The sequence below is a fragment of the Blastomyces gilchristii genome (assembly GCF_000003855.2).
Source record: "Blastomyces gilchristii SLH14081 genomic scaffold supercont1.36, whole genome shotgun sequence".
Taxonomy (NCBI): Eukaryota; Fungi; Ascomycota; class Eurotiomycetes; order Onygenales; family Ajellomycetaceae; genus Blastomyces; species Blastomyces gilchristii.
The window spans coordinates 343,827-357,165 of NW_003101647.1; the positions used below are offsets into that span (position 1 = coordinate 343,827).

At 48.4% G+C, this 13,339-nt stretch overlaps 5 protein-coding genes across 6 annotated transcripts in view; 2 read left to right on the plus strand and 3 right to left on the minus strand.

Annotated features, from left to right (window-relative positions):
- BDBG_09197 overlaps positions 1-1,493 on the plus strand; it is a gene marked incomplete at its 5' end in the record, with an annotated part of 4,877 nt that extends 3,384 nt beyond the window's left edge. For both annotated transcript variants that reach the window (XM_031723902.1, XM_002620465.2), the window contains one exon: positions 26-1,493. In XM_031723902.1, the coding sequence (XP_031581270.1) occupies positions 26-656 (631 nt within the window). In that variant the 3' untranslated portion in view covers positions 657-1,493. The remainder of the gene's footprint in view (positions 1-25) is intronic.
- On the minus strand, positions 850-3,334 carry BDBG_09198 (pyruvate dehydrogenase E1 component subunit beta, mitochondrial). The gene is made up of 4 exons (XM_002620466.2): positions 2,814-3,334; positions 2,592-2,715; positions 2,230-2,516; positions 850-2,129 (listed from the first exon to the last, which is right to left on the minus strand). The coding sequence occupies exons 1-4, from the start codon at positions 3,062-3,064 to the stop codon at positions 1,658-1,660; spliced, it is 1,134 nt and encodes a 377-aa protein (XP_002620512.1). The 5' UTR covers positions 3,065-3,334; the 3' UTR covers positions 850-1,657.
- Positions 3,335-3,704: 370 nt separating this feature from the next.
- On the plus strand, positions 3,705-5,724 carry BDBG_09199 (Ser/Thr protein phosphatase; the record flags this gene model as incomplete). Its single annotated transcript, XM_031723903.1, has 3 exons — positions 3,705-3,871; positions 3,943-4,972; positions 5,020-5,724. The coding sequence occupies 3 exons, from the start codon at positions 3,705-3,707 to the stop codon at positions 5,722-5,724; spliced, it is 1,902 nt and encodes a 633-aa protein (XP_031581271.1).
- A 55-nt stretch (positions 5,725-5,779) lies between these two features.
- Positions 5,780-7,741, minus strand: BDBG_09200 (mitochondrial trans-2-enoyl-CoA reductase). Its single transcript, XM_002620468.2, has 2 exons — positions 7,351-7,741; positions 5,780-7,271 (listed from the first exon to the last, which is right to left on the minus strand). The coding sequence occupies exons 1-2, from the start codon at positions 7,530-7,532 to the stop codon at positions 6,227-6,229; spliced, it is 1,227 nt and encodes a 408-aa protein (XP_002620514.1). The 5' UTR covers positions 7,533-7,741; the 3' UTR covers positions 5,780-6,226.
- A 12-nt stretch (positions 7,742-7,753) lies between these two features.
- Positions 7,754-10,897, minus strand: BDBG_09201 (ankyrin repeat protein). Its single transcript, XM_002620469.2, has 2 exons — positions 9,462-10,897; positions 7,754-9,349 (listed from the first exon to the last, which is right to left on the minus strand). The coding sequence occupies exons 1-2, from the start codon at positions 10,724-10,726 to the stop codon at positions 8,218-8,220; spliced, it is 2,397 nt and encodes a 798-aa protein (XP_002620515.1). The 5' UTR covers positions 10,727-10,897; the 3' UTR covers positions 7,754-8,217.
- Between the last annotated feature and the right edge of the window lie 2,442 nt (positions 10,898-13,339).

The following is a 13,339-nucleotide window of genomic DNA, read 5'->3' on the forward strand; positions in this document are numbered from 1 at the left end:
GAAATGGTCTCGGGGCTCCGACGAGCCTCCTCCAAAATCCCGCCTGGCGGCTCTGGGCCAAACAACCACCCGCCACCCGCCTACCCCGGAAAACATCCCTCCGTGTACCGCGACGGCGTCTTCAAGAAGGGGCAGTACAAACACCGTCCCTGAACGAAGGAACCTGCCCCCTGCTCCAAAAAGGCCTGCCCGCCTCCCCTATACCCCGGCGGCAAGCAGGACACCGCAAAGAGGCCTCCCGCGCGCCCTCTCGGATCATCATCCGTCGGCCAAGGCGGCAACAACACGCGGCTTTCTTTGGCCTCCCGCGCCCGCCGCCGCCGACCGCCTCCTTCAACCCGCGCAACGGCACCGTCGTCGACCGCGCCGTCACCGACGCCCGCAACTGGGACTTCTTCCTGCAGGCCCACACCCCGCTGCACGGCACCGCCCGCCCGGGCCACTACTACCCCGTCTACGACGAGATCTTCCGCTCCAGCGTCGTCAAGCCATCCCTGGCCAGACTGACGGGTGGCATCGGGGCGAACGTGGCGGATGCGGTCGAGGCGCTGACTCATAATATGTGCTATCTGTTCGGGCGTGCGACGAAGTCGGTGAGCGTGTGTCGCCGGCGTATTATGCGGATCTGGTCTGTACGAGGGCTAGGTGTTATTTGAGTAGGTTGTTTGAGGCGGGGTCGGCGGCGGGGTCTGTAGCGGCAGGGTCTGTGGCGGTGGGTGGTCGATAAAGATAAAGTTTGGAGGTGGGGTTGGCGAAGTTGTCTACGGTTACGCCGCAGGGGGGGGAGGGGGATGGAGGGAATGATCAGCAGGAGGCTAGGGTAAGTGAGGTGAGGATCCATGAGTTGGTGAGGGATTCGATGTTTTACATTTAGGAGGGTGGTTTGGGATGGGTGAAGCTAGGAGGAATTATTTTGTTTTGTTTTCTTGGATGCATGTGTATTTTCTTCTAGGTATAACTAGATGACTTGTTGTGTTACACGGTGAATCTCTAACGTTCTACTTTTGTCAGTATTACCTGCATTCTATAGGGAGAAATTACACTTTATCACGAATATATCTGTCTGTGGGAAAAGTAAGATGCGAGAAGTGTTTTGAGGAGGTACATTGTACATGTACATACAATTGAAGTGACTGGTGGTTTTGGAGCGAGTTAATTCAAGCTAAATAATCATACAACAGAACCGGAAATTTTCAAGAAAGGGAAAGATGGAAAGAGGAAGTCTTGAGAACAAACGGGCAAGAAGGAAGGGAACAAGCGGATAAACTAAACATTATAAAAAACAGGGAGCGGGACAGAAGTAAGAGATGCATGTAAATTCAAAAGGGTTCGAGGATAGGGTGACAGTTGGTTGGCGGTAATAAAAGGTGTTTTATGGTAAACGCACAAGACAGATGCTTAATAGATTAAAATAAAAACGGAGATGGACGATCTTCTCCAATTCCTTTTGTTTTTTATATCCCCCTTTCTTTTTCCTTTGCTCTTCTTTTTGGTCCCATGCTGTTGTAATTCAAGGAGTAGTCCAGAAAAATGATTAACAGAGATGGAGAAAATCAGCGAAAAATAAAAATACAAGATTTGACTTGCTATAGGATAGAAGCGCTCATAACGGAGGGTATACAGGATAATTCAACTACTTTTCTTCCTCAATTCCTCTTTATACCCGCAGCAACTTAGCAGCATGCGTGACAATTGTATCGTCCTGCGGGAAACTCATCTGCTCCAGCTTGAACGCGTACGGTGTTGGCACTTCGGCACCGGTAACCCGGACAGCGGGCGCCTGGAGATAATCGAACGCATACTCCATCGACAGCGCAAGGATTTCAGAACCAACGCCGAACATGGGGAAGCCGGATTCGACTGCCATCAGGTGGCCGGTCTTCTTCACGGACTTGATGATGGTGTCGATGTCGAGGGGCTTGATGGAACGCAGGTTGATCACTTCAGCCTCGACGCCGTATTTCTGTTTCAGTTCTGCGGAGGCGCGCATGGCTTGGCCGACGCAACGGGAGAGGGAGACAATGGTCAGGTCTTTGCCGACGCGCTCAATCTTGGCTTTGCCGATGGGGAGGACGAAGTCGTCTTTTTGCGCGGCTTCGCTCATGGGGAAGGACTCGCCGTACATGAGTCTGAGGGAGTGAGGTTGATTAGTTTAAATGTTGGTCCTTTATATGTACAATTTCCTCGTGCATATTGCACACGAGGCAGGTTATCTCTGGGTATACTCACTCGTTTTCGAGGAATACAACCGGGTTAGGGTCGCGGATTGCAGCCTTGAGGAGTCCCTTTGCATCTTCGGCACTCCATGGGGTGAGCACCTTGAGGCCGGGGATCGATCCGTACCAGGCGGAATAATCCTGGGAGTGTTGGGCAGCGACACCAGCGGCAAAGCCGTTGGGTCCTCTGAAAGTGATATTACATGGCTGAATGCCGCCGGACATATAATGTGTTTTGGCTGCGGAGTTTACGATCTGGTCGATTGCCTGCATGGCGAAGTTGAAGGTCATGAATTCGCACTAGATCAATCACACCAAGCATCAGCATACGTTTTTCCCACTCATACATAGATATTCAGGTTCTGGGGCACTCACCACAGGGTGTAGTTCAGCTAGGGCAGCTCCGACGGCCAAGCCGCAGAATCCTGCTTCTGTGATGGGGGTATCGATGACTCTTCTGGGTCCGAATCGGTCCAGCAGGCCCTTCGTTACCTTGTATCTGAATTGGGAAAGAAGTTAGCATTGCTGTAATATCATACATTCATATATATATATATATATATATATGGGGAAGGAAAAGAGAGAATAGCTACTCACGCTCCGTTATACTGCGCAACCTCCTCACCCAGGATAAACACCTTGTCATTGAGGGTGAGCTCCTCTGCAAGGGCATCATTGAGAGCTTCTCTGACTGTAATCTCTTTGGTTCCGCTTGGGGTAGCATATGTGCGTCGTTGGAAAACTGGAGGAGGGCATACTGCTGGTCTAAAGGCAGCTCGGAGGGGAGCGGAGCAGAAGCGTGTGGATACCAAGCGTGAAGCTGGTCTGAGTAGTCTTGGGGCAGCCATTGGGGGCAGTGGAAGATAAAATAAAAAGCAGTTAAACCCAGCTAGCTACCTGCAAGTCAGAGAGACCAAAACCACGAGAGAGAGCAAGAGAATTGAGAATTGAAGCGCAAGAGAGAACGCCTCTTCCAAGACCGCGGTGAGAAACAAAGCGAATGAGAAGTTGCATATTTCCGGATTTGGGTGGGCTTGGCGCTGCGACTTGTTGGGCTGACTCAGCAGACTCAGGAAAAGTCACATGAGCTGCTCAACAAAATCGATCGGGTTGCCGGTTTGGGTAGAGACACTATCCGGATTAGGCAATAAAACGGGCAGCCGCCCCACAGCAGATCCAGCAATCAGAAGCGGAGATCTGGATCCACTGCTGGCGATTAGTCATCTTAAGTTCCCTGTTCCGGCTAACGGCCGACCCAAAACAGTTCCATTCGTGGGGGTGACATCAGCCGCAACAACCCTAACTACCAGATCTTGTCTATAATATTATTCTGTACGGAGTACTCCGTATATCAGATATCAGATCTCTATCTCACCACATCGAGTACATATACGGAGTACAGACAGCAAAGCTCGTTTATTGTATCTAATATATAGTTAGAAATATTCAGTTATGTCATTATAGTCTTAGCTACTTACACGAGCAGTCATGCACTCGCTATTCTTGGCCCTGCTGGGGCTCTCCGGCTCCGCCCTGTCGGCGCAACCCGCCGCTCCCAACCCCATTCCGGCCCCGATGAGGAATCTCACCTTTGGTCAGCTTAATTTCCTCCATACAACTGATACACATGGCTGGCTTGCTGGTCATCTTCGAGAGTAGGACGAGTAGTACCCCTTGCTACCCAACGAGGATACACGTTGGCTGATTGTTGACCTTCAAAAAACAGAGCTTCATACGCCGCCGACTGGGGAGACTACATCTCATTCGCCAATCATATACGTGAAAAAGTCGAAGCCGAGGGACATGATTTACTGCTCATAGACACCGGCGACAGGATAGAAGGAAACGGTCTCTACGACAGCTCGGAGCCAAAGGGACTCTATACCGCGGACATCTTCAAGCAACAACGTATCGACGTCATCTGCTCCGGCAACCATGAGCTGTATCAAAAGAACTCATCCGTAGATGAGTACCTAATCACAGTCCCCAATTTTAAAGGCAACTATCTCGCCTCTAATATCGATATCACGAATCCCCACTCGGGAGAGCGCGTCCCCCTCGCCCCGCGTTTCAAGAAGTTCACCACAGAAAAGCAGGGCATACGCATCGTAGCGTTTGGCTTCTTATTCGATTTCAAACAAAACTATAATAATACCGTCGTACAACTCGTGGAAGACACCGTCAAGGAACAATGGTTCCAAGACGCCATTCGCGACAAAGAGGTCGACCTCTTCCTCGTCATTGGACATGTTCCTGCCGAATCGAAGGAATTCTTAGCCATCTACAAAGCGATCCGTGGCATGCATTGGGACACCCCGATCCAGTTCTTCGGAGGCCATCACCATATCCGAGACTATATCAAGTACGACGAGAAGGCATATGGAATGGCCAGTGGCCGGTTCATGGAAACAATCGGCTTCGCTTCCATCAGCGGCTTATCCACAGGAAACAAGAAGTCACCGTCCGCCGCAGCCACCCCATCCTTCACCCGCAAATACATTGATAATAACCTCTGGTCCTTCTACCACCATACCGGCCTCAACGAAACCACCTTCCTACAGAACATGGCAAGAAAGTTTCAAAATGATCGAAGAGGCTCGCCACGCCCTAAACCTCGACCACATCTACGGCTGCTCGCCCAACGACCTGTGGATGTCGCGCGTGCCATACCCGCACAACGAAAGTATATATTCCTGGCTAGAGACGCAGGTTTTGCCGGACAGCTTTCGTCCCAGCACTACGCGCTAACAAGACCGGTATGGCAATTGTAAACACCGGTGGGGTCCGCTTCGATATCTTCAAGGGCCCCTTCACGCAAGATTCGGCCTACATCCTATCGCCCTTCATATCCGGCTTCCGCTACGCCAAGGACGTGCCGTATAGCAAAGCGAAGCAGGTCCTGGAGGTCCTAAATCGGCAGATGAAAATCCTCGCAGCCATGCCGCAGTCGACCGTGTCGGCATCCTCGTTCCTCTCCCCGCCCGAGCAGCAGAGGATAGCTCATGATGTCATCGTTAACGACGACGGGAACGGCCGGCACCACGCAGGAAAAATCCAGCTATCTGCGCCAGGTCAAATCCCACTCTCCTCGCCTAGAAACGACGATGACAATGATGACGATGATGACAACAAGAAACCAATCCTCACCGACATCCCGGGCTACACCACCAAAGACGACGCCGGCGACGACGGCGACGACACAATCCACTCCCCCATAAACTTCTACCGCATGCCGAACTGCTTCTCAGCTCTTATCCCCCCCTCCGCATCCTCATCCCCGTCCTCATCCCCATCCTGGTCCACATCCACAGACGTAAAAGCCCACACGGCAGACCCAGAAACCGTCGACCTCGTCTACGTCGACTTCATTGAGCCATGGATGGATCTGGCGTTTCAGTACGTGGGCCATGCCATTGATATTCGGAGGGATACAGAGGTTATTTTGGCGGGGGAGACGTTGACGACTATTATTGTTCGGTGGGTGGAGGAGAATTGGAAGTGTAAGTAAGGAGGGGGAGGCGTAGGGTTGGTAAGTAGGAAGAAATGAAGATATCTTTTAATGTTTTGGGCTCTTTTTTTGGTTGGGGGTTTCGGGGTTGCCCAGCGTTTTTTAGTTAGTATTCATGGTTATGTTTCGTTTTGGGAAAGATAGAGATATATATATACATGTTCATGTTGGATTTATGGCATCTTGGGTACGATTGATATAGTTCGGCCGTTTTGGGATTCTTTAGCCCCATAATATAGTTTGGTTTACAGATACAGAACTTTATGATTGCAAAGAGCGGGTTCTATTAGAGAGAGAATGGATAGGCGTGTGTCCATGGCTGCACTTTCTTTCCACACTGGTTTCTGTTCCTCTATTTGGCCTTCATTCCGGACTATAGAAGATAGCTAGCTAGTAACAGACTCGTGCATTTTGTTCATGTATTTATTATATACAATCCACATAAAATTTTACAAAAGTATAGAAACAAACACCAAGGTGTAAAGAACAGCCTTCCTCCCACTTAATCCCCCTCATACACAAACACGCCCTTCCCGCTCCTCCTCCCACTCAACGTCCCCTGTACCTCCGCCGCCAACTCCGCCGCCTCCGTCTCCCACCCCCACTTCACCTCCTGGACAGGAATATCCTTAAACCTCCCCGCCCTCGTCAGCCTCAGAATATCATTAACCGTCTCCGTCTTCAGCGCCGGATTCTTATCGCTCCACTTGGACACCCAAAACCCATTGAGGGCCAGGTTCTTGAAAATCAACAGACCCGACGGCAGCGTCAGCGGCTGCTTCGCCATGGCCCCGTACGTAACCATGCACGACTCAGGCGCCAGCACCTTCAGCATCGCCGTCGCGCTGGGCCCGCCCACGCAATTCAGCGCGAGCCGGATCGGCTCCTTACCCTGCCGTGTGGCCTCGTGCACGATCTCGCGGAACGTCTTGGACGAGAGGAGCTGGGCCTCTGTGACGACGGCCGTGGCGCCGAGGGCGAGCAGGTCGTTTTTCAGCGCCTCCGTCTCGGCGGGGGTGTCGCGCTCGCGGATGACGTTGAGGGTCTTGATGCCCCATTCGCGCGCGAGCTGGATGACGGCGCGCCCGACGCCGGAGTTGGCGCCGTTCTGGATCGCCCATTCCTCGCCGGGCCTGCTGATCCAGTCCCACGCGCAGAAGTCGCGCAGCATCCGGTAGGCGGTGACGGGGTTGACGCCGACAGTGCCGACTTGGATCGGGGTCAGGTTGGAGCGGTCTTCGATCTTGATGAGGGATGCCTCGTCGAATTGGGCGTGCGTGCGCCAGGTGCCCATGCCTGTTCGCTTCATGATTACCCAGTCGCCCTTTGTAAGGGATTTGACGCCGGACCCTGTCGAGATGACTTCGAAGGCGGCTTCGTTGCCGCCGACGGCGGACGGGGTGCTGGTGCCGAGTGTGGTGGTGAAGGTGGGTTTTGAAGGGTAGACGCCTTGGATTTGGTTGATGTCGGCTGGGTTGAGGGGTGCGGCGAGGAGGCGGACATTGACCTGGGAGTGGTGTGGGGGGGAAATGGAGTGGGCGTGTAGGCTGTTGGGTTGGGGGAAGCCGTTAGCAGCTGGGTTCGGGCATAAGACATTCTGGAAAGGGAGATAGATAGATAGCCAACCTTAGGACATCCTTGGGTTCGCCATAGTTGCCGTAGACCAGGGCTTTGGCCTGGGTGTAGCCGTAGGCGGAGATATACCGTCGGCGGTCGAGCGGGAGTCTGAACGAGGTATTGGAGGCGGAAACAGCGCGGAGAGGCCTCAGTTGGCTTGCCGTGCGCAGAGTGACTCTAGCAGAAAACATGGTTACAGCTTTCTGGTAAGTTCAAAGCATTGAGCTGCACACAGGACGGGTTGTGTTGATGGTGTGAGGTGGGTGTTGGTGTTGGAGCAGAAATAGTGAGGAAGTTCAACAATTCAAAGCTGGGCAAGAATGACGTCGGAAATTTATATATTTCTCTAGAAGCTCAAACACGCAATCTACATCTACAAGCTTTGAAATTAAGAATCTCATCCACAGCATCTGCTCATCATACAGTAGCTCAGGGCATTTTTCAATATCAACGCCCGCAGTCAACATAGTTAAATCTCCGATAGAAAAAATATCGAGTTTTCAACCTCTCTGCATCGTAGAGTATGTTTGCATGCCAGATCCCACTGTGGATTGTGTAGTTGGCCAGGTAAGAGATATGGAAGAAGATGAGGGGGAAAAATACAAGGAAATAAAAGAAAATGGGAAGCACACAATCGCCAGTTCACAAGAAACTTGTACACGTATGATAAGTTTTGAAAACTTGTTAACCAGCGTAGGAGATGATATTGGGTATTGTATCTCAGACTGCTGCGTGTGGTGGTATATACATCGTTCTTAACGTAAATCTGAAGAGCAAAGAGAAAAAAGAAAGGCAAAACGTTGTCTCTCATAATACATGTCTGCTCACTCCTCCCATATTATATAGTTATATATATATATATATATACTCCATCCATCATCGAATAACTCTCGGCTTCCACATAACCTTATACTTCGGTGCATTCCCCCCATTAACACTCGCGCGCAAACCACTCGTACCACCCTTACCGCTACTACTACCATTACCACGATCCTCCAAAACAATTCCGCTCTCCTCCAAAAACACCCTCGCAACCCCCCCATTCCCCGCCCCCATCGCAGACTCCGCCATATCCACCGGCGTCTCCCCGTTCCTATCCTGCACATCCAACCTGGCACCAGCCCGCAGCAGCAGCCGTATCACGTCGACCTGTGTGCGCCAGCAGGCGGCATGCAGCGGCGTCCCGCCCACACGGCCCCCCGGCGCATTGACGTCGCTGCCACGCGCGAGCAGGTGTTCGACTACGGGCGTCAGTGCGAAGGAGGTAGCGTAGTAGAGCGGCGTGCCGGTGCGTGGATACAGATTGTATGTCCGCCCCATGCGGTGCGGGCGGATGAAGAGGGCCTGCACCCAGGAGAGGAAGTTGGGGGTTGCGGGGTCTGCGAAGAGGGTTGTGGCTAGGGTGTGGAGGGCCGGGTTTTGTGATGCGTTGAGGTAGGGGCGGGTGTGGTCTGCCCAGTTATGTGAGATGTATTGGAGGAGAGGCCAGTTTGTGAGGCGGGAGGTCATTTCCTCGGGGGTTGCGCAGGGTCCGGTGCTAAAGGGGGAGAGCATTAGGTAGGTGAGGCAGAGCGTGGCGAGTTCGGGGAGGCATTGTGATTCTGGGAGGTGGAAGGTTGGTAGGTTGGTGGCGGCGCGGGGTGAGAGGAGATAGTCCCGTACGGAGTTATGGGCGAGGATGACATGCGGCCCGTCGATAGAGACAAGGGAGCCGCAGGCTTCCAGGATGTCTTCCGGGTCACGGAGTCTGTCTTCTGGGTCTAGAGTGGTGATATTGGGTCGAAGGACGGCGCCTTCTGCCAGTTCTGTGAGGGTGAGGGGACGGCTGGAGTAGGCGAGCCAGAGGAGAGCTTGTCGTGCGAGGGGGATGTCGGGTTCGGAGATGCGGCTGAGGATTCGCTCATAGGTCTCGTCGAGATCGCGGGGAAGACCGCGGAGGGCGAATTTGATGGAGCTATTGGTTCTGAGGCGGCTGAGTTCGTCGAGTTGACATTTCACCCAACGAAACCTGGAGCGCAGGATTCTCGTTAGAAAAAGAAAAAGCAGGGGAGTCATGTCTAGTTTGCAAGTTTGAAATTTTGCTATAGAGTATATATAGTTTTATTCTTGAATTGACATACATTCCGCTAGCGCCCTTGGTCAGTGTTTCCACTATGTGTTCCTGAACCGGCTGACTGAGTTTCTGTAGCTGTGGCCTAAGCTGCATGTTGGCACGGATATATTGATGGATATCTTCATCGGCATCCTTGCTCTGCGTAGAAATGCTCGACTGGTCCTTCAAGAGTCGGACAATGTCAACCTCCCTACGGCTGGAGACTAAAACTTTCACCGCTGTGGAGGCCTTGGAGGATAGGTCTCTGAGGATTTTGACTAGCGTTTCCCTCTCGTAGCATTCATCCAGGGCATCCACAGTAATTGTGACATTGGACACTAGAGGCAGGACTTCGCTCAGCAGGAGCTGCAATTCCTGGATACTTGGCGGTGCGGCCTTGCCATCCTTCCCAATGTGTCGTTCATATGAGTCCTCTACATGCGAGGGCATGGAAGTTAGAACCTGGCAGATTTGGAGGATGATGGCCCCGATAACGGATTCCGGGCGACAGCTCTCATGGTTCCGAAAGTCACAGTAATAGTAAGCAACGACTCTTTTCCTAGAGGCATTTGGTAGAAGACACTGGTTCAAGATCGTGCTCATCAATACTGTTTTGCCAGATCCTGGAATTCCATGAATCCATAAAAGACGCTGGTCTCCGGAAAGCCAGCACTGCAGCTGCTTACTGTTCAAAACCCAAGCTCCAGTCCCCGATGAGTGCTCTGCATAAGCGCGCTCATGCGTGGCCTCGTAGTCAATGCCGCAGAGCCACTGATTGACTTGTCTCCAGCGCAGCATAATTTCACGTTCCTTGCGTTCCTCTCTATCATCCTGCAGTGCCTGCTGGAGTTCATACAAGACAATCTGTGTTTGCTGGGACTCCAAGGTGGCTTCGAGCGCGAGCAGCAAGTTCAGCGAGCTCTTATGTCGGCCTAAGGTATCCAGAATCCTCGTAGTTTCCGCTTGTTTCAGCGGCCAGAGGAGTCTCTTCACGACCGCCATCTTCTTCCCCTTTGGGCCGGGATGTATGGATTGTAGAGTATCCTTCAGTTCCCCGAGGGTGACCTGGCATTCTCTCAGGCAAGTGGACAGCGCCTCCCGTTGGCTGGCTGCAAATCTATCCGCGTTGACCAGGCCCTGGATTGCCACGAAGATGCCGCTCAACGAGGTGGTTTCCTCAACCAGCTTGCGCAGGACTTCGGGAGCATCAGCAACAGCACAGCCGTAGATGTAACACGCGCCGATAAGATCCCCTGAGAGCACAATCAACTGTGCGATGCTTGCGGGATCCATTTTGCAGTAAGTAATAAATACTACCCCGCCTGAAACATTAAATCAAAGGCAACATGAAAGGGAATTTAACTGAACTAAGACACCAAGTAGGCGGCATCCTGAAGACTGTGAACAACATGGACAATAATAATATAGCAATCTTGATGCTACATACGGCAGTCTATAGTGACAAATGTGTCAAATGGCTTTTTTCAATGTTTTTTTCAGTGTAAAGGCTTAATTCCACATCATACTGATTTTATAATCACAGACCAATTATGAACTGCTATTTTTTCCATGAATCCCTGCAAGGCTGCAACTCTTCAACTTCAACCACCTACTATGCCACTCAACAAAGCAATTATAGAGCAAGCAATAACTCAATTGAATCAACAATTGATTTCTAAATATGCTGAGATTGCAAAGAAATTCAGAATCAATCATATTATCTTGATATAGTAATTCAAAAATCAACAGATCTTCAGAACAGAGTCAACATTAAAATTTTAACTTACTATTAAAATCTCATAAATACTGAAGAATAAAATCTTCTATTTTATATTGATCAGTTATTCAATCACAGTTTCCCTGTAATATCTCAAATACTGCACAATTTTGTATTTAAAATCATTAAAATGCAAGTAGAAATTAACTGAGTGTATCACTTTTCTAAGTAATATAAAGTAAAGATTAAGAATATCTGTCATGTCTCTGATCATGTCAAGACTCTAAGACAGCTTTACACAACTTATTACTTTCTTTCAGATAATAATCTCATTTATTTTACAGATATCTGAATCAGTTTTCAATCACTTTATAATATTACTCAGATATAATATAGAAAAATCTGATTAATAAATATAAAAACTCTGCTTTTATACAGAGTCAGCAAATTTCTTCTTATATATCAGTGAAATGCTGCTGCAGCACTACATCAGCTATAAAATGAAAAAAGAGTGACTGCTTATTATCTATATAAAATTGCTAGATACTCACTTCTTATCAAAAAAATCAGCAATTTATTTTTTATTTTTTCAATATATAAAAGTTACTGCTATTTTCATTAATTTTCTTAGTATATTAAGTATTTATAATATTTTTGCAATAACTCTGTAATTTATAAGCTATTTTTCTATATAATACTGCTATTTAACTACTGCTTCTGAGTTTTATACAATATTCTCAGACCACTCCACCACGAACTCGCTCAATTTTTCGAATAAGAACCCGCCGATAGATCCATTGAAAAGCCCTCAATCATATAAGCATTTTGACCCCATCGCTGACTGCATACCCCGTGTGGTGATGGAGTTATTCAGCCAAATGTGAACCAGATATTGTTTGAAACTTCTGTGTGGGATTATCCCTTGTTCATCCCTATCACACTCACAATCCCGGGTCAAGTTGTCATACAAATTGTAAGGTGAAGAGACCTAGTCATATACATCAATCTTCTTGATTTTGAAAGATTTCTGATCTGTAATTGTGAAGATATCTGAAGAGTAATCTCTGTGAAAACTCTGTCTATCTTTGATGTTTCAAAACATCAATGCCAAGCCTCACACATATACCGCTCTTCTCAATCTGGCCCATCTCCGGCAGAAAGATACAAAAAGATACCTCAGCAATTAGACTGGCCGGCGGGATCATGAATTTCACATTTAATCTCAATTAATCTGGTCTCTCTGTGATTCAAAGGTTGCTTGAGCCAGCGTACGATTACAGGCGTACGCCGGCTTCTTATATACTGTACACTAAATTAATTGGTGGCCGCTATGGCCCCTTTACTTTGTAAGCAAGTTCGGAAGCGGCTGTGTTATTATCCGACAGTCGTACATTCTTCTGAACCACATCCTTCCCCACCAGATTCAGTCACGCTCATGTGACCATGACATTCACCCTAGCTTCATGCGGATTAGCGCACCACTAGCATTTGTGATTGTGTGACCTATTCTCTGCGGGTTTCAAACCTGCACACCTTGGTTTCCCATGTCAAGACACTACTGAGTGACTGCATTAACTATTCAGTCACCGGGGCATTGTATCAGTGAAGCTCTTTATAGTAAATACTTAATCTGTGATAAATATTAATTATTACTTAACTTCTACTTTAGCCTGTTACTATGTACATAAGACTTTGATTTTATTTAAAATTCTTGTATATATATAGAGCTTCACTTCTAATTCAGTAATCTCAGCTTCTTTTCTTACTATTTTAAGTAAATTCTCTAGAAGATTCTGTATATCTTTCAGTTTAAATTAGACTGATTATATGATTATGTCTGAAATCAGAATCAGAATATTTAATAATCTTATTATTAATTTAACTGATTTCATTACACAGTTTTAACATTAGATAGTAGTTTCATACTATCTCAGTGAAACTTACTGTCTACTCTTATTACATTTTTTAAATGAGATTATGATTTTCACTTCTCAATTTAAATTATTTTTATTACTTTAAATGACTTTAAATCTTATTTAAATATTATCAAAAAGTGTTACTTTTTAAAAAATTAAAAATAGTCTAAAAAAAACCTTAAAATGTTCAAAAATAGTAACTTTATACTAAGAATGAGACTAAATGAGATTAAATGAGATCACTTTCTTATTTTTTCTAAGTTATAGTCTCAT